The sequence below is a fragment of the Scyliorhinus canicula genome, chromosome 2 (genome assembly GCF_902713615.1).
Source record: "Scyliorhinus canicula chromosome 2, sScyCan1.1, whole genome shotgun sequence".
In the NCBI taxonomy this organism is placed as follows: Eukaryota; Metazoa; Chordata; class Chondrichthyes; order Carcharhiniformes; family Scyliorhinidae; genus Scyliorhinus; species Scyliorhinus canicula.
The window spans coordinates 14312855-14338924 of record NC_052147.1 but is presented as its reverse complement, the minus strand read 5'-3'; the positions used below and the strand labels follow the sequence as shown (position 1 = coordinate 14338924).

Here is a 26070-nt window from a genome sequence, read left to right as displayed (position 1 = left end):
TTGTCTCCATTCCCAACAGGTGCGTGGAAACCATGAATCGTGGCATCCATGCCCAAAGTTCTGGGCACGAATTAAATGCCCAATATCTCCGAACATTGGATCACAGAATCGTTATGGTGCAGGAGGCCATTTGGCTCATCCTGTCTGCACCAGCTATTTTCTGTGTTTAATCCAGTGTTAATAATAAAGTTTGTTTTAATATAACGTATCGCTATTTGTCGGTGGAATCACTCCTGGAGTGAAGTATCCTTTTCCCCACAGTTTTACAAATTAAAAAAGCCTGTTTGGAGTTCTTGTTCCGGTATCCTAACAAACGTTGGGCTCTGGCCCGGGATCTTAACACTTGTGTTATGCAACGTTATTGTTACAGCTGATAGAACAAGGACCTTCGATGTAATGTGTATAAAAATGCAGAAGCGGTCACGTGTTGGCAATATTATTGGCTCAGTAATCCAGGGACTTGGACTAATGCTCCAGGGACACAGGTTTAATTCCCACCATGGCAGGGGGAACTTAAATTCAATTCATTAATGAATCTGGAATAAATAGCTAATCACAAAAGCTCATCTGGTTCACTAATGTCTCTCAGCGAAGGAAATCTACTGTCATAAGCCGGTGGCCTACCGGTGACTCCAGATCCACCGCAATGTGGTTGACTCCTCACAGCTCTCTGAAATGACCCAGCGATCCAATCACTTACATCAAACTGCTGTCGGAAAGTTGAATACACACACCACATGGACTGCCACGGTTCAAGAAGGCGGTCACCTTCTCAAGCGTAATTAGGGATGGACAATAAATGCTGGCTTTGTCAGCGAATTAATAAAAATTCACAGCAGTGTTACTATACAAAATCTGACACAGACACGTAAAAAGACAGGCGAGTAAAAGGTTGGTCAAAGCAATGGATTTTAAGGAGCGACTTATAGGAGTGACACAGTCAGGTTTAGGGTGGGAATTCCAGAACTGCTGTCTTTTCTGTGTAGGGTCTGAAGTATTAAAACTGTAGCAAGATGCAAAATCCTGTTTCCGCAATCATTTGAGAACATGTGATTAAAAACTCAATAAAAATTTTGGAAGTGAATTGGTGGAGTTATATACAAACTGATAGTATTCCTAGAGGGAGAGATAGATAGGCAGGAGTTGTAGCTTCCACCGGAGTGTGATTTTCACCATCGGGCGGGGAGTTGCACGTGGTGGAGAGGAGAGAGAGAGAGAGAGAGAGAGAGAAAAACAGCGAAAGTGTGAGAGAGATGTAATAGATGTCATATGGACACCTGCCCGTTAGCCTGCCTCCTTTTCCCATTCATCCCTGCAGCGAAACATGAACAAGAAATAATAATAAGAAATAATAATCTTTATTATCACAAGTAGGCTTACATTAACACTGCAATGAAGTTACTGTGAAAAGCCCCTAGTCGCCACACACTGGCGCCTGTTCGGGTACACTGAGGGAGAATTCAGAATGTCTAAATTACCGAACAGAACAAAGTCTGTGGTGCTCAAGGAGCGCTAGTAGAAATACCTCCATCTTAGTTGTAAGTTCAATAAACATAACCTAACTATGGTAGAGGCACAGCCCATAAACTACAAATTGTAAAGAGCAATAAAAATTGAATTATGCCGCTCTCTATGTTCCACACTTAAAACCCAGCAACGCTATACTAAAACCATATTTCACTCTGTTCCATAACCGAGAATGAATTGATAGTGCATAGCATGGCAGATGATGAGAGTAATAAAATTCATCAAAGGTTTGTCAGCTTAAACGAGATCCACCAACTGTTTTAAACACATTCAGGTCTATGTCTTGTTATTAGAGAAATATTCTAATGGAGTTTTCTTCCAGTTGCATTGCTTGACTCGGCTGCAAAAAGAGGCTTTGAAGCTGGACTTCAAAGGGGGTTTCGCTAAAAAAAAAAATCTAAGTTGCAAAAGTTTTCATTGCTTTTGAGAATGCGGGTGGGGAATAGAAACATAGCTCATTTCTCTTCTTCAAGCAGAAAGCATTTGGGGCACCAGAAAGATCAGAGTTAGGTCATTCAGGAGAGAAGTTGTTAGGAAGCAATTCTTCACAAAAAAGGTGGCTAAAACGTTGGATTCACTGCCAAACAAAAAGCAGCAAATGCTAGCTCAATTAATAATTCCCATCTGGGATCAGTAGGTTTTTGCTTGTCAAGAGTTTTCGTTGTGGAGAGGGAGGGCTAATTTTACTGTCCCTTTCTTAAAGTCACTATGAATGCTCATTTTCTGTGGACAGTACTCCTTTTTAAAAATAAATTTAGAGTACCCAATTCATTTTTTCCACTTAAGGGTCAATTTAGCGTGGCCAATCCACCTGCCTTGCACATCTTTGGGTTGTGGGGGCGAAACCCACGCAGACACGGGGAGAATGCGCAAACTCCACACGGACAGTGACCCAGAGCCGAGATCGAACCTGGGACCTCGGCGCCATGAGGCAGCAGTGCTAACCACTGCGCCACCCCCTACCAACAGTACTCCTGTTGGTGGGCAGAGGTTGTCTTGGAACAGCAAAAGACATACGTAACCCGTTCAGACCACTATCATCAATGTTTCCGGGTTAGGCGACAATATCAGTTGGTGTAGCGCTGAGTGGGTCAACTCCCTCAGCAGCAAGACGCCGAGACCACTTGTGGGACCATCAGAACACAAAAAAGTATCTGCCACAACCCCACAGTAGTAGCATTTACCGTTGCAAGGCTAGCACTGCTGTTCCTCACAGCTGAACACTGTTAATATGAGCGCCTTAGAATTAGAGTAATAAAGTGGTTATGCATCTGACTCTGTCTTGTTCAATCCTTGGGAGACCCAACACTAAATGAGCTGTTTTATGTAGGGTGAAACAAAGGCCAAATTAGAGTTTAACAACTAATTAGATGTTTTCAACCAGTGGTAGAGTTACTGTCTCTGAGGCTTCAGAAGGGATGGTGGATAAAACACTGGTTATTTTGGTCTCCCCTGTGTTTCCCTCTGTAGTCTACTTTTCTATATTTAGTACATATTTTATATGCTTATAAGGAATCCTGGACTATAGTGGAGGAAATATAGATACTAATTTATCAATCCTGACATGATGCTCAACGCTTAAAGTATTTCAGGCAACAGAGAAACCAATATTCATGTATAAATACTTTACATTATTCACATGGTATAAAACCAGATCTCCCACTAGGTTTGATTATCTTGTAGCAGCTGTTCATTATTTGCATCTCACTTTATCAAAGTCTCCACCTGTTACAGCATATTTTCTCTTTGCAAGTAGAAGGTAACCATTGCAGGCTTTTTCCATGCTACTGCCCAGTTTCACAGATCAAGGCTGCCATAAGTGAAGGGGTACGCTGGACAGCCTGAATGTGGCTGAAGTAAGAAATATGAATGGCGGTTTTGCAATTGGGAGTGCTACTCCAATTGAGTAAAACCTGGAGCATAATGCTGGCTTTACAGTGAGACTGATCTATGCCACACTTGTCAGCTTGACAAGGCATTGCGTATACAACACAGATTGTTCTTCATTCCTCCGCAGCAATTCCTTTCGTCTCTATTTGTGAATACTTGAAACAACCCCAAAACATGGGTACCAATGATGAGACCCATTAAAACTGACACTGACAGGAAGATGCCTGAAAATAGCCGCTGCTGAGGAGGCCCACGAATACTGGCGTTGAGAGGGACAACTCGCACTGAGAGGGAGAACTGGCACTGACAGGAAGATCTGTGAATACTGACACTACGGGAGATTCTTTAGTATTTCCTCAACAGGTTTTCCCAAGCGCGTAAGGAGCAGAAATCTGGCAATGCAGGCATGGCGAGCTAATACATCACTGTTTCTGTGAATCTGCTAGTTCACAAAGCTGCCACCCCTCCAGTGAATGGTTAGTAGGATTATGGAGACTCTGGTGTTTCCAGTTTCTGTCGTTTATGTTCGTGATCCTCACTGGCATCTTGGTGATAAGAGTATGGCTGGGAGTCTGCCATCTTTTCAATGTCCGACACGATTGGGAAACTCTGTCCGATTCCCACCACCTGGCGCACCGTCATGTTTATCCTGGAGCTCTGTAAGTATTTCATACAGATTTCCCAGTCATTTTCATCACTTTGTTGGTAGCTTGTGTCAGCAGAGCAGTTGTCCCTGATCGGCGTGATCTCTAAACAGCTGGGGACTGCCCTACCTTCCAGATTGGGAACAATCCGGGGAACTGCGTGATAGAAAAGACGACTCCTGTCTGACATTATTACGATGTCGCCGCTGTGAATGAACATCGGAAGCGGAGGGTCCTGCCGCTTCAGGCCTCCAAGTAGAAACACAGCCGACTGGCCAAAACTGGAGGAATGAGAGAGAAAAGGAAAACTTGAGGTTAGCAGTTTCAAATACCTTCAGCCTATCCATTTTCTCCCATCCCCTCTTAAAGCAGTAATTTAATGGTGCTACGATTTCACAGGTAGATTATCCTTTGGTACCTCACCCACACCACCATTTTTCAAATATGATGCTTGACAGTATCTATGGATGCTTCCATCATAATGACCCAGCAGCTAGTTTTATCTGACACTGGGGCCCAACCAGCTCAGCATTTCCAAGGACTTGGTGACATGGGAAACTATACAGGCAGCAGAGCTTTGCACGAAGAATAGGGACTATGGATGATGAGAGGGAAACCAGGAGAGCACGAGAGTAACTGAGTCTGGAGGTGACAGAGGTATGAATGAGAGTTTCAATGATAGATGGAATGAGACAGTGGCAGAAGTGGTCTCTCTGTTGCAATGTGGAAGTAAAGTGATCTTTGCGATGAGAGAGGATACAGGATCTGAAACTCAGTATTGCTTTGGCCCTTAACTGGGGATTCTGATTGAGCTCTAGACAATGATTGGAAGAGTGGGGATTGGAGCCAGCGACTAGTCCTGGGGTCGCATTGTCTAATGCATTTTAAACAAATCAAATTGACCTTAGTTTACCCGATTGAGTCCCACAGAAATCAAATTATTGAGGACTTGAAATAATACTTTTCCACATGCATTACCAGGTTACAATGAAAATCTGGCCCAAGATTTTGGCTACTTGTGTTGCATTCATCCACAGCAAAGGTACCTCTCGAAAAACTAACTGACAAAGCTGTACAATACTCACTGCCTGGTGGGTAATTTCAGGGTGGTTATTATCCCCTCAGATGAGAATTGTGCAATACTGGTAGAAATAAAGATCAGTGTCCTGCAAATTACTAGAATTCATTACTTTCATTGATCTTCTCAATGTTTACTCGTTCCCTCTCTCCATCCAGTACTTCCCTCCAGCCTGTAGAATTGGTCAACCAAGGCCATATAATTCCAAGTGTCAGAGACATTGCTGAGAAAAAGATTAAGCTGCCAGTACAAGTGAAGTTACAGTCTGTGCAAAACCTCTTGCCCTCCAGATGTTAAGTGTGTTTTGAGATGAGGAGTAAAGGCACTTACAGCTTTGTTAAGATACAGGACCAGACCCCAACATTTGTCAGGATACCGGATATGAACTCCAAACAAGGTTTTTGATCTTGCAAAGCTGTGAGGAAAGGATACTTCACCCCAGAAATGATGACTCTGAACAATAGGCATCTTTTATGTTAAAACAAACTTTGATTTAGGGCGGCACAGTGGCTAGCACTGCTGCATCATGCTGCCGAACACCTGGGTTCGATCCCGGCCCTGGGTCACTGTCTGTGTGGAATTTGCACTTCCTCCCAGTGTTTGCATGGGTCTCACCCACACAACCCAAAGATGTGCAGGGTAGGTAGATTGGCCACGCTAAATTGCCCCTTAATTGGAAAAAAAAGAATTGGGCACTCTAAATTTAAAAAAAAACTTTAATTTAAACAGAATTAACCACATTAACATCAAATAAGTAGTTTTACAATTATCAGTTAACCTTACAAAAGGTGAAGTCACACTTGATCAGATGTTGCGGATAGTGGTGAGGAATGTCAGGTGATACAACAGGATATGGATTGGTTGGAGACTTCGGAGGAGAAATGGAAGATGGAGTTTAATCCAGACAAATGTGAGGTAATGCATTTTGGAATCATACAGTTGGGAATTATACGGTAAATGGCGGAACCCTTAGCAGTATTGACAGGCAGAGAGATCTGGGTGTACAGGTCCACAGATCACTGAAAGTGGCAACACAGGTGGATAAGATAGTCAAGATGGCATATGGCACCCTTTCCTTCATCGATCGGGTCATTGAGTATAGAAATTGGCAGGTAATGTTGCAGCTGTACAGAACCTTAGTTAGGCGAGACTTGGAATATTGTGCACAATTCTGGTCACCATATTACCAGAAGGATATGGAGGCTTTGGAAAGGGTACAGAAGAGGTTTACCAGGATGCCTGGTCTGGAGGGTATTAGCTATGAGGGGAGGTTGAATAAACTTGGATTGTTTTCACTGGAACAACACAGGTTGATGGGAAACCTGCTAGAGGCTTACAAAATTATGAGTGGCATGGACAGAGTGGATAGTCAAACGTTTTTTCCTAGAATGGAAAAGTCAATTACTAGAGGGTATAGAATAAATGTGCGAGGGGCAAAGCTTAGAGAAGATGTGTGAGGCAGGTTTTTTTACACAGAGGGTAGTGAGTGTCTGGACAGCGCTTCCGAGGGAGGTGGTGGAAGCAGATATGATAGTGATGTTTAAGAGGTATCTTGATGAATACATGACTAGGATGGGAAGAGATGGACCCCAGAAGCGCAGAAAGTTTTAGTTTAGGCAAGCATCATGATCGGCGCAGGCTTGGAGGGCCGAAGGGCCTGTTCCTGTGCTGTACTGTGATTTGTAAACTGTTCTTTGTAAACTGTTCTTAAAAGGAGAAACTTGAACTTATTATCTATACCTGCTACTAACTCCAATTAAGCAACCCAATACAGTTCAAATGCCACTTACTACTTGCTCCGCTGTGCAGACCTTTAGAGAGTTTCTTTCAAGAGCAGATTCAGTACACCTCTGCTCAACCTAGCAGCATTTGGCAAAACTGCTGTTTAACCTACAATCCTTGTATCTTGTCAGACTTGAATCCCACTACCGACAGACCAGGCTCCTCCCATTAGTTACAGCACCTGTATCCCACTGAGATGCCACATGACCTGCTTAGTTAGGACTAAATACAATCCCTCAAATTATCTACTCTCCAGGGAATCTTCAGCAATCGTACCAAATATACCAATAGCCCTTTATCTGTAACCAAGTAAGCGGTTGGAATGAATCATGACCTCACCTTTTACAACTTCTTAATTACAGCTTTAGCAGACACACACAGTCTGGATACCTTAACCGTAGTTTTCAATAATATTTCTGCAACAAATATATACCGTAACCCAGGCTTTTAGAACCCTTACTGCAACAGATATAAAATACAATATATATATATATATATATATATACACACACCAATTTCTTACATACATCACAACTTGAACAACAGTTCCTTCTCCTCAACCAATGCCTTAGTCTGCTTCAGATCGAGAGCAAACTGAAGGGTTGACTTGTAAGGTACTCAAGCTGTTGGGTTGAAGCACCAGCAAAAAGTGTCAGCAACAGGTAAGCTGGTATCCCTCTCGTTTCCAAGTCATAAGGTTGAGAGTTCAAGGATCTCTTCTTGAGAATTCCCGAGACTTAAGCATGAAATCCTACCTGACACCCCAGTGCGGTACTGAACGAGTGCTGCAGTGTCAAGTTCCTGCCTTTTGAATAAGATATTAGGCCGAGGCCCCATCTACTCTCTCAGGTGGTTAAAAAATGCTATGGCAGCATTCAAAGAGGAGGAGGCGAGTTATCCCTGGTGCATTGGCAATTATTTATTCTCCAATTAACATCAACAAAACCCAAATGATCTGGCCATTATCACATTGCTGTTGTGGGAACCTGCCGCATGCAAAATGGCTACCACATTTCATAGATTACAACAGTGACTCCTTTTCAAAAGAGCTCAATGCTGGGGCTGTTTAGCACAGGGCTAAATCACTGGCTTTGAAAGCAGACCAAGCAGGCCAGCAGCACGGTTCGATTCCCGTAACAGCCTCCCCGAACAGGCGCCGGAATGTGGTGACTAGGGGCTTTTCACAGTAACTTCATTTGAAGCCTACTCGTGACAATAAGCGATTTTCATTTTCATTTTCATTTCATTCAATTGGCTGTGAAGTGGGATGTCCTGAGATTGTGAAAGAAGCAAGATAAATCCATGTTTTATCCAGTAAACAACAAGGACACCATTCTGCTTGAACCATTAATACAAAGGTACTACTAGAATCATGGAATGCATCAGCCCATTGGGCCTTTGCTGGCTCTTTGAAAGACCTAGATAATTAATTCCTGTCCGCGACCTGTCTTCATTGTTTTGTTAACTCCCACCCTTCAATCATTTATTCACCTCTTTTCTGAAAATTATTACTAAATCTGCTTCTACCACCTTATCACAGTGCATTCCAGAATGCAATAACTCATTATAAACAAATGTCTTCACATTTCACCTCTGGTTCTTTATTGATTATTTTAAATCAGTGTCTTCCAATTACTGACCTTTTTGTCAATGGAAACACTAGTTCCTAGTTCTTACTCGGAACAGTTCTTATCCCACCCCCTCCCAAAAATCTGCTACTTTGTTCACTTTTCTTACCTGAATGATAACAGGGGTTTGGAATAATCCATTTCAGATTCATCCACATGAATACCCAGTGAAGAGTCAAAATGATAATAATTCAGTATTCCAGCTTCTGCCTTAAACTGCTGGAAGCCGCAAGCTGCCGCCACTTGTTCAGACAGGTGAGCGAGGTCCGTGGGAAATGTTGTATGGTGATCGGGTGAATACTTCTACAAATAAAAAGTACGAGCAAACAGTCAGTCAGGTACACACATTGCAATGGCCACCTTAAAGAATGTGAGCACTGACTACTCAAATAGATACAATCATTAAAAGAATATATAAACTTGGACATGTTCATTGCAAGTTTTATTATTTTTCAAATTGGATTTGAGCAATGTTTGAAAGTCATTTTTAATGATGAAGAAGATTGGTCATCTCTATGGACCAGTTAGCCCATCCTGCTTGTGCCTGCTGCATGAGAGAATATCCAATTAATTCCATTTACCTCATGTTTTCCATGTCTTGAAAACATTCACTGTTAAATTACATATCAACTTCCTTTAGAAAATTACAACTGAACTGTCTTGGCATGATACTCCCACACTGCACACGATTAGGAATTCCAGGATATCAGCTTAGTTTAAGCGAGGAAAGACGATAATCATCCAAGCCAACTTGGGGATAGCGTTTCTACAAGATTGTTGACCTTGTCTCTCTTCTTGTTAGCTACCATGGGGAGGAGATGTTGAAGAAGTAATCTTAACGATTTGCTGCAGTGCATCTTGTAGATAGCACACACACAGCAGCCAATGGTGAAAAGTGCTTTGGTCTGTACAGTGCTGGGCTTTGAGTGTTGGTATGGCTACAACCATCCAGGCAAGGGGTGAGTATTCCATCACAAACCTGACCCAAGTCTTATAACTGGTAGGGAGGCTTTGCAAACCTAGCCTTTCTCCTGCACGTGTGACCACAGTATCAATATGATTGATCCAGTTCTGGTTCTGGCCAGTGGAGGCCAGCAAGTCGTTGACGTTGGGTGAAATTGGTGATTAAGCTGCTGTTGAAAGTTGGGAGAGTTGGCTGGGATTATCTGTTGACGAAGGTGGTCACTGCATAGCACATCTGGTACAAATATTACATTCAATTTGCCAGTCAAGGCCTGGAATATGTCCAGATTCTATTCAGGTCAGATTGGGCAGTGGAGAGATTTTGAATAAAGTTAAACACTTTGAGTAGTCATCAAATAACTCCATTCCTGATCTTGTGGATTGGAGAAGACGAGATTCTAGACTGGTAAAGGTAAAGTTTCAGTGCCAGAGAGGCTGGTTTGCAGCAATTAAGGCCCTTAAACATTGAATGGAACTTGAATGGACAAGCCATAATTATTTCTGGCATATTTAATTGCGAAATAAAAGGCAGGTAATACAACTAGATGCCCTTTTGAATATTTAATGCAGAATGCTTCTGCGAGGTAGCAGTGTAGCGAGGCTGGTAATCTCATGGTTATTACACTCCAAAATCTGGACCATGATCTACATTTGGGTTTTCCTGATGGCTCACGGTTAAGGCAGTGAGCAGCTGAGCCACTTGGATCAAGTTTGAATGGTCTGAATGAGTTACATGACCTGATTGGAGGTATGTCGAGCTTTGAGAAGTAGGTCTGATACATTAGTTTCAGCACCTTTGGGCTTTCGGAAGGTAAAAAGGAGAGGAGAAAGAAAAAAAGTGACCGAACTACTATCCAGTTGACTCCTACCAAGTGCGGGCTAGGCTTGGGCTCAGCTCTCACAGGATCACAGAATTGTTAGGACACAGGAGGCCATTTGGCCCATTGTGTCTGCACTGGCTCTCCAAACAAACATCATGACTTAGTGCCAGTCCCCGTACCCTTGCATATAGATGATTACTTGAATAGAAACAAATACCCTCTTTGATCCCTCAATTGAACTTGCCTCCACCACACTTCCAGGCAGTGCATTCAAGTCACAAACCACTTCCTGTGCAAAAAAGTTTTTTCCACATCACATTTGCTTCGTTTGCAAATCCCTTTAAATCTGTGCCCTCTTGTTCTCGATTCTTTTATGAGCAGGAACAGTCTCTGCCTATCTACTCTGTCCAGCCCCCTCATGATTTTGAACACCTCAATCAAATCTCCTCTTAGCCTTCTTCTCTCCAATGAGAACAATCCCAACCTCTCCAATCTATCCTCATAATTGAAGTTTCTCATCCCTGTAACCATTCTTTTAAATCTCTTTTGCACTCTCTCCAATGCATTCACATCCTTCCTATAATGCAGCACCCAGAACTGAACACAGTATTCCAAATGAGCTCTAACTAGTATCTTGTAGAAATTCAACATAACCTCCTTGCTCTTATACTGTATGCCAGTGGTTCCCAACCTATATATATTATATATATGGGACACCTATATACTATAAAACATTTTGAGGCACACCTTCTATTTTCTCTGCCATCTTCCCTTACTGGGACTTCATTTTTAACTTCCTTCTGTCCTCTCTCCTGTGTTTTTAACCTCACCCCGTCTCCCTCGCTTTCCCAGGGTTTCTGCGGCCTTTTTGAGTTTTCACTTTTTGTGCAGGCGCATGGGACCATTTGTCTTCAGCTCCAAGTCCCACTGGTCACGCGCATGGGCCTGACACACATAAAAAATCCAAACCACGCATGTGCGGTTCTTTCCCAGCTGGCACTTTCCCAGCCGGCACAGGTGCAGGAGGCCCAAGATTCACCGGATCTTGGAGATGCCAATCACAGAGCTGAAGACGAAGGTTAGTTGTAGTTTAATTACATAAATTTGGAATAATTTTGAATCTTTTTTCATGGCACACTTGGGGTGGGGGGTCTTCAACCGCTGCTCTATGCCCCTACTAATAAAGATGTGGAGATGCTGGTGTTGGACTGGAGTAAGCACAGTAAGAAGTCTTACAACACCAGGTTAAAGTCCAACAGGTTTGTTTCAAACACTAGCTTTCGGAGCACTGCTCCTTTCTCAGGTGAGGAAGGAGCAGTGCTCCGAAAGCTAGTGTTTGAAACAAACCTGTTGGACTTTAACCTACTAATAAAGCCCAGAATACTATATGCTTTATTTCCTGTTCTCTCCACCTGACCTGTCACCTTCAATGATCTATGTAAATATATACCCAGGTCCCTCTGCTCCTGCCCCATTTAAAGAATTTTATCCCTTATTTTCCATTGTCTCTCCATGTTCCTCCTACCAAAATGCATCACATTTTGCACTGAACTTCATCTCCAACCCACCTGCACACTCCACCAACTTGTCTATGTCCTAATTCCCTGTAATGCATATTCATAATCCAGGTTCATAACAGGAAGGATGGTCACTAGATTGAGTTAGAGGAGGATGTCAAGCATCAGTGCTTACTACAGTGGGGTGAAAAAATAGACAGCGAGAAAGAGAGAGAGCAAGCAAACTAAAAAAATTCACTCCTGCAATTATTACCCCACAGAATGAGATGGTTTCAAGAAAGTACTGTTCTTATAATCAAGGGTTATGGAAGGTGAGTAAGTGGAGTTGAGGATTATAGAACAGTACAGCACAGCACAGAACAGGCCCTTCGGCCCTCAATGTTGTGCCGAGCAATGATCACCCTACTCAAACCCACGCATCCACCCTATACCCGTAACCCAATAACCCCCCCCCCCTTTACCTTAACCTTACTTTTAAGGACACTACGGGCAATTTAGAATGGCCAATCCACCTAACCCGCACATCTTTGGACTGTGGGAGGAAACCGGAGAACCCGGAGGAAACCCACGCACACACGGGGAGGACATGCAGACTCCGCACAGACAGTGACCCAGCCGGGAATTGAACCTGGGACCCTGGAGTTGTGAAGCATTTATGCTAACCACCATGCTACCGCGCTGCCCCGGTATCATATCATATCAGATCAGTCATAATCTCACTGAATGGTGGAACAGACTCAATGGGCTGAATGGCTTACTTCTGCCCCTATGTCATATGATCACCCTCTTCCTCTGATGTACATCTCTCATTTTTTTAAAAATAAATTTAGATTAGCCAATTATTTTTTCCAATTAATGGGCAATTTAGTGTGGCCAATCCACCTACTCTGCACATTTTTGGGTTGTGGGGGCGAAACCCACGCAGACACGGGGAGAATGTGCAAACTCCACACGGTCAGTGACCCAGAGCCGGGATCGAACCTGGGACCTCAGCGCCGTGAGGCGGTTGTGCTAACCACTAGGCCACCGTGCTGCCCTGATGTACATCTCTCATGAGCCAGATTAAATAAAGCATTAGATTTTCAGCTTCCTCGCAATTGTGAGAGCGCTGATAGCTGCTTGGTGTAAGGTGTAAGGTGTCAAGCCACAGGCTGAAATCACAAAATGGAACCCGATAAAAAGGAGGGATGTGCATTTTTCCTGAAAATGTTTTCTGAGTCACAGAGCAAAATTACCTTAGTCTCCCAGTTGTAATGATATCCGAGGGTAACCCATCGCAACTTCTCCAGCAAGCTTTTAGCCTCTCGTTTACCAGGGGCTTTTAGCCTGGAAAATATAGGAAGTTCCATAAAAAAAATTCACTTCACTTTTCATTCCCATTTCATGCCTGAATTTTTAGGGTTTAGAAATGGGCAACAAATTCTGGCTTTGCCAATAACGACCACATCATTTGAAATAAAAAGAACACTTGAGGAAGGGAAAAGGAAACCACCTCATACTTCCCTTTGCTCTGGTCCAATATGGTTAGTACAAACCATTCTTATCAACGCAACAGCGAGAATGGGATAGCTACCACAAACTGTAGGTGGACCGGATTGTCATCATGCTACTGAACACCCCTCAAAAGCTTGAAGAACATGCAAAAGGAAATAAAAACTGACACCAAAAGAATTGCTAATTGGAATGATACAACATTCTATCAAGCAGGGAAAGCATAAAATATCATTCAAAAGATATGCAGATTATCAATCAACATTCTTGGTTTGTGTGATGCAAGGTGCATGGAAGTTAGGAAGTACTAACACAATCATGGAGTTATTATCTGCTCGGAGGAGACAAACATCTCCCACCCAGGCACTTTCATTCAAGAGGGTCAGTGGCTCAAGGATACAGCTTGGGACCGCACCTCGCTAGCGTACATCCAGTCAGTCTGCACCTTTTCCTCACCCATGAGATTTCATGGTCCATGTCCACACAGTACAACATCCAGTATTCTGGGCAAGGTTGGACGAGAAACTCACCCAACCAAATAAAAGAAGCGGGTAATGATTGGCAGCTCAGGGCCTCAAAGCACACACCGTTAAGAGTACAGGCTGCATGCATCGATCAGTTTGGCATTTTGAAACTGCACGCTTTATTTTTAGACATCATACATGATGGTACTGCTATTTTGCAATACGCTACTGGAAGATTGTAATATTTACAAAGCCTACAAATATTGCATTTGGTTGAAAGAAACAAAATCAGAAATTAAGAAATGCCCTTTATCTCTAAAATTTGTGGTGCCATTTTAAAACAAAGATTAACATTTTTTTGCTTTAAGGAAAAGAAAAAACAAACACAAGAGAGAAACAGGGAGGAAACAAGAACAGTAGGAAGAGAAAGAGAGAAATTGAGAGATATAAGAGAGACAGCGGGAAATAAAAAGATTTTTGACACTGCATCGCAAGATTTAGGAGCTTTCAAATGAAATCAACTGAAATCCACAATAATGCACCTGCTGGCGTATAACCATGACATAATTCCTCCACCATTTCTGATTGGCAGAAGGAAGGCAAAAAAAGGAAGGTCAGAGCCAAAGTGTTTTGACAACAATTTTGCCTCAATAAGCAGATATGGGTTAAATTGTCTTTCCTTGAAATCCACATGCATGGAGTTCATGGCTGGCGGACGGACAAGGATGAGCTTATGTATTTTTCCTAATACTTAGTGTGAATTTAACTTTATTAAACAGGAAGTGCAATTTAAACAGGTGATTCCAGTTCTCAACTCGGTTTCTGTGCGAGGTTACATCTGGCAATCAAGTGGAAAACGGATGTACATCATCCAAACCAGTTCCCGTAAAAGCCAGTGCTGGCACACATTAGGTTCTTGATTTTCTGGCTGAGATTCAGAACAATTTCAGCCACTGATGTTGGCCCAGATCTGATATTTTGGCTATGCTGTTGAAACTACTCTCAACATCTCATGGTAGATATATATACCTGGCACTTTTAAAAAGCAGGTATATGTACAGGCAGCCCATTCAGAAAAAAAGAACATTCAATTCTTGCATGAGTCAGATCACTGTGGAATCATTATCAATGTGCTAATCAGCTAGAACTGTGTAATACTGGAACACATATGGCACATATTTCAACATTAGGACTGGTTTCTTTATACATCTCTCCAACAAAACCATCACTCCAGTGTTGGTATAATAGAAGTCAAACTGGTACCAAATGTGTTACATTAGGTTTGTTTTTTACGATTAGGTTTGTGCCAATTTTATAAATATTGCACAAAAGATAATGGAAAGTAATGAAAACAAAGCCAGGAATGAGTCTGTTTTGTTGCACAGCGAAGTGGTATAAACATAGCAGTTTAATTTATACATAATTCGGCTGCAACAAATCATGACCAGCAGAACAAAAATCTTTTGGAACACAAGACTGGTGAAGTGATGAGAGCAGGTCACCTTGTCAGCCCCTTTGACTGCTTGTGTGGTTTGGGACAGGTGGGTGGGCAACCCTGCTCTCAAGACCAGCCTGCTTTATACACGCAATTACAGAAGGATCTCAATGCCATTCTTTCTTCCACTAGGGGCTTCAACATCTAAATTTACTAGATTCCTTTAGGGCTCTTGTTCTTCAGGGTTTGTAGTACAATTAGGAGTGTCACGATGCTGCTAGTAATGGGAATCTGGAATGTTTATACGGCAGTACATATACTGTAGTGTGCAGCATTCAAGTGTAAAATGCACAAGTTTCAAATCAATGTGATCATGATTCATATGGCTGGTCAATTTAAGCTCCCACATAATTAAGTATTTTGGGGAAGTGATTAGACTCTAGTTAGTGATGGTAACTGCCTGGCACTTGAGGAGATAAGCCTCCTTGTCACCTTTCTTCATAAAAGAACAGAAAATATATTCTCCATTGACGATCTTCAGCTGCTTAATCCACCTTCCCTCAAAATTGAGATTAGAAGAGATGTTTGGCGATGATCCTCAGATTGTGAAACAGCCTGTGCTCAGACACAGCAAGACCTGGACAACATTCAAATCTGGGATGACGAGTAGCAAATAATATTCACATCACACAAGTGCCAGGCAATTACCATCACAAACTAGAGTCTAATCACTTCCCCAAAATACTTAATTAAGTAGGAACTTAAATTCACAAGCCATATAAATACTAGAACATCCCAGTGGCTAGGTAATCTGCAGCTAATGACTTGCCTCTTTCCCAAAGTCTTTCCACCATCTACAGGACATAAATCAGGAATGTGATGGAATACCCTCCTGTGGATAAGTGCAGCTTGAACACATTCAAGAAGCTTGATACCATCCAGGACAAAACAGTCCCACTTGATTGGCAGAGCATCCCATCTATTTGTGGTGCACAATAGCAGCAGTGTGTACCATCTACAAGATACACTGCAGCAACTCACCCAAGGCTTCAAACCCTTGACGTCTACCACCCATAAGGGGAAGAAGGGCAGCACCATCACCTCCAAGCCACACACCATGCTGACTTGGAAAATATCACTGTTCCTTCCTCATCAGTGGGTCAAAACTCTGGAACTTCCAACTAACAGCACTGTTAGAATACCTTCACCACACAGACTGCTGTAGTGTTAGAAGGTGTCCACCTGCCACAGTGTCAAGGACAATTAGGGATGGATAATCAATGCTGGTCTTGCCAGTGACATGCATATCGCACGGTAGCACAGTGACTAGCACTGTTGCTTCACAGCACCAGGGTCCCGGGTTCAATTACCGACTTGGGTCACTGTCTGTGTGGAGTCTGCACGTTCTCCCCGTGTCTGTGTGGGTTTCCTCCGGGTGCTCCGGTTTCCTCTCACAAGTCCTGAAAGACGTGCTGTTAGGTGAATTCGACATTCAGAATTCTCCCACTTTGTATCCGAACAGGCGCCAGAATGTGGTGACTCGGGGCTTTTCACAGTAACTTCATTACAGTGTTAAAGTAAGCCTACTTGTGACAATAAAGATTATTAAACACCCCTTAAATGAATAAAGAACAGGGGTTGAGGCTGCGGCGTGGTTTCTAGCGGCAGAGGCAGCTCGCATAGGCCGCCGGCAGGGTCTTCCTGTCCCACCAAGGTCTATGGCATCTTGCATCGATCGCCCGCCACCGGGGAACCTGCCATGGGTAGGGTCGCTTTCAGTCGGACCTTAAGATCCTGCCAGCAGGAAGGGCTGAAAGTCCTGCCCAAGGTGTTTGGCTAATAGGTTAATAGGCATCTTTACAATTGTGTCTAGTGGTAGTCAGAGGGTTGATGTTCATTATTAACTTTCTTTCTCTGTTCCTGCTTTTGGAGTCAAAGCACATTTAGTTGTATACTCAAAGAGATCCTAACTTGTATCTATTATTTAAGGATTAGTGCTGATTACTTCATACTTCAAAGAAAAAGGATTCCATATCAACTGTAAAGCGAATTTCTGTACACTGGTATCCTGGATGATATCAAGGTGGATCAAAGAAGCATGTTTAGCAGTAAATAAAACCAGTTTATTCACAAGATACGAAGTTCAGATTTTTGTTTTAAATTTGGAACCGGTGGAAAGATTCAGTAAAATTATTAAGTGATTGAGAAGCAGGCTGCAGCATAGAATATCAACAATATTCAAAGTGCTGGAAACACATTTGTTATTACACTGTTTTAACTCTGTTCAGATGGATCAGATGTGCATCTCAAAAACATTACATTTATTTGGCAGATTAGCAGCATTCGAGTGCTACCCAAAGACTGAGCCCGTGATGTATTTCGCAAATCTTCGGTGTACTATCAGGTAGAATCAGCAAATGGAAACTAGAAAAACAGGTATTTTTCCTGTAGGGATGGAGAAATAGAAAGGACCATTTATCTTACTAGCGAAGTGGGAGGATTGCAAATGTGCATTGTGCAGAGAGGGCTCCACCAAGGCACACACGCCCTTTTCAATACTCTAGCTGGTGGTTCAGCGCATAACTCCCAATGTAATTTGTGTGATAATTTACTATTTACATTGTGTTCTATTAATGTTCATGTTAGAATTTATTAAATCTGTTTTAAGTAAAAAAAATGTTTTAGTTGAGGTCCACAGTATTTTGTTTTGAGAAGGATTGAAATTGGAGGACGGTAAGGCTGGGTGAAAGGGTGGTGGCATATCCGTGACAACAGAGGAAAGGAACAGAAGGGTTACAAACAGGGTTTGTCCTATATACGCTATTGACACACACCAGCAGCAAAGAGGTTTGCACAGTTTTTGACGCTGAGAGCTGTGCGTGGCTGGGGGTGAGAGACAGGAGAAATAAATGAATATCGACTTCTCCAAAAGTGCAATAATCCTCCACATAGATTAAAGAACGCCTGGAAAGTGTATAAAATCATAGCCGCCACATGACTCTGCATAAGATTTGGGGAGAAAGCAGGACTAGGCTATTGAGTTGGATGATCAGTCATGATCGTGATGAATGGCAGAGCAGGCTTGAAGGGCCAAAAGGCCTCCTCCTGCTCCTATGTATCTATGTAACTCGCTACAGACGGAGTCTTTGGGTTACATCCAGATCCTGTGATTGCAAGATGCAAATAAAGACCACAAATTAGGAAAAAAAAACAAGACTTATCAATTGCGAGGATATTTGCCAGTTTTCAAGTTACCTCAGCTGTTCTCTACTCTGCTCCCAAAGGTCTGTGGTTTCCTCTCGTGACATGTGAAGGTCCAGGTTGCAGACGTTTGGTTTCCGAGGGTAGATTTTCAAGCATTGTTTTGCCCAATAACGCTGCCATCCAGGAAGAAATGGATCCGAAATGAACATGAACCCTAATAGAAAGACAGAATCGAATAGATAAAATAGTCTGCAGGGTACACCCGGCCACCGGAGAATCCTGCCCGAGGTCAATGGACTTTTCCATTATACATGGCTCACTTGTGGCGTTCTTGCGGCGGGCAGGGTGGGAGAATCCAGCCCTGTGTGTCTCTAACTGGAATTCTACTCCTCCTTCCCCACCCACCACCTACTCCTGGGAAGTAGTGTAAAGTTGGATAGAATGACAGGGTGTGCCATGCCCTTTGCCTAACTGCCTCCTTTTGCATTTCACCAGCAGTGGGTTAGATGTTGGCTCACCTATCCAATTGAGGCCACTTAAGTGCTTCTTCCCACCACGTTGCTATTTTACTAATGGCTTTGGAGTGTCTAAGTCACATGGCGTGACTACCTGATAAACAGTTGGCTGCCTTGCTGCGATTGGGAGCAGGAAGGGATCAGAAATCTTGTGGCCAACGAAAAGGTCTCCCTAGTGAAAAGGGCCCCAACCCCGCTTGAAGAGTAACCCCCTGCCAGTACAGGCCCTGGTAAGGCCACTCCACCTGCCTGGCCCCTGATTACAGTGCCAGCCATGGCCACCAGTCCTGGTGGTAGTAAGATCGGGAGAAACGTTAGTCAATTGAATGACTGGCAGTTCTTAGTGGAAGCCTTCATCTCATCTGTTAGCTGCCTGGCGACTGTAAAATCCAGTCATAGTTTCTTGGCCCAGCAGAGGTGGGCCCGCCCCTGACAGTGTGTAGGGCTGCTGGCTTCATGTTAAATCATCTCACCAGGTCCCCTCAGTAGAAATCATGGTTTTTCTCACCAATACATATGGGATATTGGATAAAATCAGGAAACTAGTGCCAACATGAATTGTTTGCTCAATAGGTTTGGCCGTGGGTAGATATGGTACATCATGATGAAAGGTACACTGAGAAAAAAATGTAATGACCTAGTTTGTAGGGGATGTGCCAGCACATCTTTATGTTAACATTAAAGTTGGATCATTAGGATGGTCTTCATGAAACGGTGCTCGCGGAAAAATAGCCTTTCCTCAGCATACTACTCTTTTAAATCTGTCCAATTCATAACGCACCTTGAGATTACCATCTACCAGGGGTGGACAGTATGGCTAATGTTATTGGAAAAATGTGCTGGAGAAGATCAAGTGCTGAGCAGCACTCTTTGCCTATCTGAAATTAGAATTTGTGTCAGTATCCATTGTTGCTCGTTGTGTTCTCTCTTTAATTGGCTCTGTTTATGGCGGTTAATATGGTCGCCTTCCTTAATTCTAATTACATTTGCTCAAGAGTCGCCAGGTATCTTTCGATACCGCCACAAGATTCAAACCCGAATACTGATCAAAGACTCGATACACCAGTTAGTAAGTTCTAAATCAATGCTCTTTTATTTACACACACAGTCAAATATACTCATGCACAAAACTCTACCAACTAAACTATCACTACTACTAAAGCCTATACTTAGCTTTGGGAGCCCACTCAGTCAGAGGAACAATGGCCGTTGTCCGGTTCTGACGCTGCTGGGTTGAGCTGGTACAGAATAGTAGCTAGGAGTGTCTGTCTCGTAGCGTGCGTTGACTTTGGACTTACTTGTTCTGGTGCAGCTGCTTGGCACGTCTCTCCTCGCTGAGAGCCAAGGCCAAGAGAGCAATTCTCTCTCAGGGGCTTCTTCTTATACCTGAAGGGGGCTTCGCGGCTTTTGGGCGGGCCTTGAACTTGGCCCCAATTAATTGGACCGTTTCTTGATCATTTCTATCGATTTCCTCCAGTAAAGGGGTGGGTGCCCTGAATGCTGGGCGTGTCCTAGGTGGCTGTTGGCCTGCTTTGTTCTAGTCTCCTCTGGCGCCGGAGTGACTGCCTTAGTATCGTTTACCTAAATGTTACTTTTTTGTCCCCGGAGATGGCTCATTAGTATGGTAATAGCTTTGCAGTATCGGTCTTGTCTGGGAGCTACAGCTCCAATCAACAGACAAACCTTGCACCTGCTTGCTTTCTCAGTATTGTCCATTTTCCCTGCATTCTTTGCAAAGTGTCCATTTTGTAATCGGGACGTGGCCATCCCAGATGGCTACATTATAGAGGCAAGAATAATCAGTCTTGGTCAGGGGAGGAGGGAAAGACACTTATTTCTGTCTTTGTTGCCTAGTGCAAACTTTACTATTCTCAGCTACTATTGTACCCTATGCTAGGTCAGATTTAAAGTAATTGGCAAAAGAAGCAAAAGCAATAGGAGAAAAAGCTTTTTCACGCAGCGAGTGGTTGCAGTATGGGATGTGGTGCTTGAGAGTGTGGTGGAGGCAGGTTCAATCGAAGCATTCAAGAGGGAATTAGACTGTTATTTGAAAAGGAAGGCTATTCAGGGTTAAGAGGAGAAGGTCAGAGAACCACACTAAGGGAATTGTTCATTTGGGGCTGGTGCAGGCATGATGGGTCAAATAGCCTCCTTCTACATTGTAACAATCTGTGACTCTGTGCTCTTATTTATTAAATTCAAAACACTATTGACTCTTTTTAATGATTTTATCTACCCACGTGCTACTGTTACATGTTGACATTCACACTCCTCTCCTCCTGGCATTCTGAATTTGGATCCTCACCTTCTTGACTCTTACAATAGGAATCCTTCACATTAGTCAGAGTGTTCACTGGAACCTTTCAAGGTCCTAAAGGATAAGAAACTACTTATTGCTTCCAGAAAACCGACGTGCTCTTTCAGAAATAAGAGGCCCTTTATTTAGTATTTGTAAAGCAGGAAGTTTTGAATGCAGAATATTTGGAAACATACACAAAGTATCAGCAGAGTAATGAAAGCTCAAACATAAGTGCTCTTGCTTTACAAGTGACTGAAATAAATATTCTCCACCATTCTCTTCTTGGAAAGCACAGAAATTTTCACTATTACAGTACAGAGCTTTTCACTATTATTTAATCTAGAAACCAGCAGAGGAAATAGAGAGAGAGGAAATACGAGAGAATGGGGTAGAGACTGTGAATGCCCCAGATTCAACAGTGACATCTATTAATGGCATGATAAGTATAGCCATCTAGAAAAGTACAAAGTAAAAGTTCTGATGGAGCAATATCCTGAGATAAACAGATCCTTAGAAAGGATTGACAAAAGATATCAGAACACCATTCCCTAAAGCGGATGCAAAAAAATCTATTTAACTGATCAGGAGTTTTCCTAATTGCGCGCAGCCCAGTCATCCGGACAGTGCTTGCTGTTTCACGAGCAACATTGCCTGACTCAAGCCCCATCTTCATTCAAAAGGCCAAGGGCAGACTCGTACGACCTGTTTCCCGGCTTTCAAAGAGATGGCACAGGTACAATGGGCCGAATGGCCTCCTTCCGTGCTGTACAGTTCTATTCATATTTATTTTAAAACTGCAAAGTGAGGGTTCTCCAATGCCAGATTCAGCTCATGCGAGATTTAAGACTGGTCAGGCTGCCCATTTGAAGCCACATATATAATAATTCCATTCACATTTCATTGACAATGGTTGGTTACTGTGACATGCTCAGGTTGGATGGTGTACAGTACCTGGATAGCCATCTAAACTATATGCTTTCCATTTGCAAACTGGCTGCAGTCCAGCTTTACATGCATCCTGGTCACTGATGGAGGTCACATTAAGTGGTGCAATCAATACCTGCAAGGGAAAGAAAAGGTTACATAATGATTCGACAGACCATTAGAATTATAAAAGTGATTATTGAATATTGTATTCCCTTGAGTAGAAGATTAAGGAGCGATCAGATTGAAATGTTCAGTTTGAATAAAGGACTTGATAAGGTAGATAGAAAGAAATTATTTCTTCTGGTGGAGAATTCCAGAATATGAGGCATAACCTTAAAATTAGAGCTAGGCTGTTCAGGGATGAAATCTGGAAGTACTTCTTCACACACATGATGGGGAACTCTCGAACCCTGTTGAGGCTAAGTCAATCAGCCATGATATAACTGAATGCCAAAACAGGCTTGTGGGGCTGAATGGTACACTCCTGTTATATCTTCCAAAAGCAATGGGCGTGATTCTACAGTTGAGTTATGTTCAAACGAGAGCACGACGTTGCCGGAAATTCCCGGGAGAGGCATGCAGCGAGCCACCCGACAGGCACCGTGCCTCGCGAGATTCTCCGAAGTCCCACGAGACGTCCGAGTCGGAACTCCTCCCCAAATAGACGGGACTGAATGACACTTTTGGAAGTAGGTTGTAAACCTACTTACCCGATATCCACCAGTCTTCTTTGATTCTCCAGCCCCCCAGGGAGCCTGCAGCCAGGCACCGATTGGCACTGGTTCACACAAATGTGGACCAGCCGAAAGACGCCAGGGGGGTTCTCCCAGGCCAACAGAGACCCCTGGGTGGTCAGGGTAAGTGCGGGGTGGCTCCCTTGCCCGCCCCCTTGAATATGGGCACCTTGGCACTGCCCAGCTGACACCTTGGCACTGCCACCCTGGCACTGTCAAGGTGTCTGGATGGCACTGCCAAGCTGGCAGGAGCACTGCCCGAGTGCCAGGGTAGCACTGCCAAGGGCCAGGGGGCCATGTCCATGAAATTATGGTGGAGGGGGTGGGGTTTGAAGGGTGGGGGAGCGCAGGGCAGGTAAGTAGGGGACTCCAGGAAGTTGGGTGGGGGTCCTAGAAGTGAGGGAGTGCTGTAAGAGGGCTTGGTAGGACCTGAAGAGAGGGGACCCCCAAGGACCCCATTGCGGGGTGTCCTCACTTGAGGGTGTGAGATAGCGTCCATTTGTGTGTGTGTGTGTGTGTGAGGTGGGGGGGGGGGGTGTGTGTGTGTGTGTGACATTGTCCTTGGGTGGGGGTGTGTGAGGTCACTTAGACATTGGGGCACCCTTTCAAAATGTCAGCCCGATTCATGAGTTCAGTTCCTCAGCGTTAAACAAAACTTCTAAGTGTGGGCTAAACTGGTAATAAACTCCCTAGGGCCCCAAAAAATGACAAAGTGTCATTGAATAGCAATGGGGAACTCACCGGCTGGAAACTCTCTGAAAAACCCGCTACAAATTAACTTAGTATAGCAATCAGAATTACACTCAGTACTCCGGGTGTGGTTTAACCAAGGTATGATACAAGTTTTTGAAAATATATTTGTTCATGACATGTGGGCATTGCTGGCAAGGCCAGCGTTTATTGCCCATCCCCAAATGCCCATGAGAGGTAATGGTGAGCTGCAATCCTTGTGGTGTAGGTACACCCTCAGTGTTGTTAGGGAGGGAGTTCCAGGATTTTGACTCACTATCAGTGAAGGAACGGTGGTATAGTTCCAAATCAAGATGGTGTGACTTGGAGGGGTCATGCAGATGGGGGTGTTCACATGCACCTGCTGTCCTTGTCCTTCTAGGTGGTAGAAGTTGTGGGTTTGAAGTACAGCATAACTTCTTTACTTTTCAATTCTATTCCTCCAGAAATTAACCTTAGTGCTTAATTTCCTTATTTTTGATGGCCTTGTTAACTTGTGTCACAAGTCTTAGTGATCTGTGTATTGGTACTCCCAGATCCAATTTAGATTTTCTAAGTAATATGCAACATCTGTATTTTTCTTTCCAAAATGTAATATCTCATGTTTATCTCTGTTGAAATTCATTTGCCAAATGTATGTCATTATATTTCAAGATTATCTTAAATATATTTTGTGTTACTATACAATGGGCCATATGGCTGCAATACTAATCATAGAATTTACAGTGCAGGAGGAGGCCATTTGGCCCATTGAGTCTACACTGGCTCTTGGAATGAGCACCCTACCCAACCCCACACCTCCACCCGATCCCCATAACCCAGTAACCCCACCCAACACTAAAGGCAATTTTGGACACTAAGGATTGGATTGGATTGGATTTGTTTATTGTCACGTCTACCCAGGTACAGTGAAAAGTATTTTTCTGCAAGCAGCTCAACAGATCATTCAGTACATGGAAGAAAAGGGAATTAAACAAAATTCAAGAAAATACATGAGAATACATAATAGGACAACACAATATATACAATGTAACTACATAAGCATTGGCATCGGTTGAAGCATACAGGGTGTAGTGTTAATGAGGTCAGTCAATAAGAGGGTCATTTAGGAGTCTGGTGACAGTGGGGAAGAAGCTGTTTTTGAGTCTGTTCGTGCGTGTTCTCAGACTTCTGTATCTCCTGCCCGATGGAAGAAGTTGGAAAAGTGAGTAAGCCGGGTGGGAGGGATCCTTGATTATGCTGCCCGCTTTCCCCCGGCAGCGGGAGGTGTAGATGGAGTCCATGTATGGGAGGCAGGTTCGTGTGATGGACTGGGCGGTATACACGACTCTCTGAAGTTTCTTGCGGTCCTGGGCCGAGCAGTTGCCATATCACGCTGTGATGCAGCCCGATAGGATGCTTTCTATAGTGCATCTGTAAAAGTTGGTAAGGGTTAATGTGGACATGCCGAATTTCCTTAGTTTCCTGAGGAAGTATAGGCGCTGTTGTGCTTTCTTGGTGATAGCGTCGACGTGAGTGGACCAGGACAGATTTTTGGTGATGTGCACCCCTAGGAATTTGAAACTGCTAACTATCTCCACCTCGGCCCCGTTGATGCTGACAGGGGTGTGTACAGTACTTTGCTTCCTGAAGTCGATGACCAGCTCTTTAGTTTTGCTGGCATTGAGGGAGAGATTGTTGTCGTTACACCACTCCACTAGGTTCTCTATCTCCCTCCTGTATTCAGACTCCTCGTTATTCGAGATCCGGCCCACTATGGTTGTATCATCAGCAAACTTGTAGATGGAGTTGGAACCAAGTTTTGCCACGCAGTCGTGTGTGTACAGGGAGTAGAGTAGGGGGCTAAGTACACAGCCTTGCGAGACAATCCACCTAACCTGCACATCTTTGGACTGTGGGAGGAAACCGGAGCACCCGGAGGAAACCCACGCACACACGGGGAGAACGTGCAGACTCCGCACAGACAGTGACCCAAGCCGGGAATCCAACCTGGGACCCTGGAGCTGTGAAGCAATTATGCTAACCACTGTGCTACCGTGCTGCCCCCAACAGCCAGCTATGAACATTCAGCTTAATCATTTTAATGTTGACAATTTAGTTCAGCATCACATTTCTGTGGCTGGTTTTGCGTGTTGCTTGGCAGTAGCCCGTTCGCTGGCGGCGGGATATTGTCTTCTCACCGCTTTCCCATTGACGCCATCCCACGTCACTGAGAAACCCATGGGCAAGAGTCCGTTGCCGGTACGAAAAGTGAATCGCAATGGTCAGAGTCTTTCAGCCCTGATTGAGCGCGAACTCCTGCCGTGAACTAGAAATTTTAAAAATTGTACTAAAAAACTATGGCAGATGGAATTAGTGATGTAGAACAGGGGAAAGTAATATTGACTGGGGAAAAAAAACTACACATTAAAAACTTGGCATT

The 26070-nt window shown here is 43.6% G+C and overlaps 1 protein-coding gene across 1 annotated transcript in view; it reads right to left on the bottom strand.

The window, feature by feature from the left end:
* Window positions 1–1336: 1336 nt before the first annotated feature.
* The window catches only part of alkbh1 (alkB homolog 1, histone H2A dioxygenase), a 48156-nt gene continuing 23422 nt past the window's right edge, over window positions 1337–26070 (bottom strand). The window contains exons 2-6 of the mRNA XM_038773772.1: window positions 22210–22318; window positions 18496–18658; window positions 13086–13176; window positions 8659–8852; window positions 1337–4342 (exon numbers count right to left, since the gene is read on the bottom strand). Of these exons, the coding sequence (XP_038629700.1) occupies window positions 3904–4342; window positions 8659–8852; window positions 13086–13176; window positions 18496–18658; window positions 22210–22318 (996 nt within the window). The 3' untranslated portion in view covers window positions 1337–3903. The remainder of the gene's footprint in view (window positions 4343–8658; window positions 8853–13085; window positions 13177–18495; window positions 18659–22209; window positions 22319–26070) is intronic.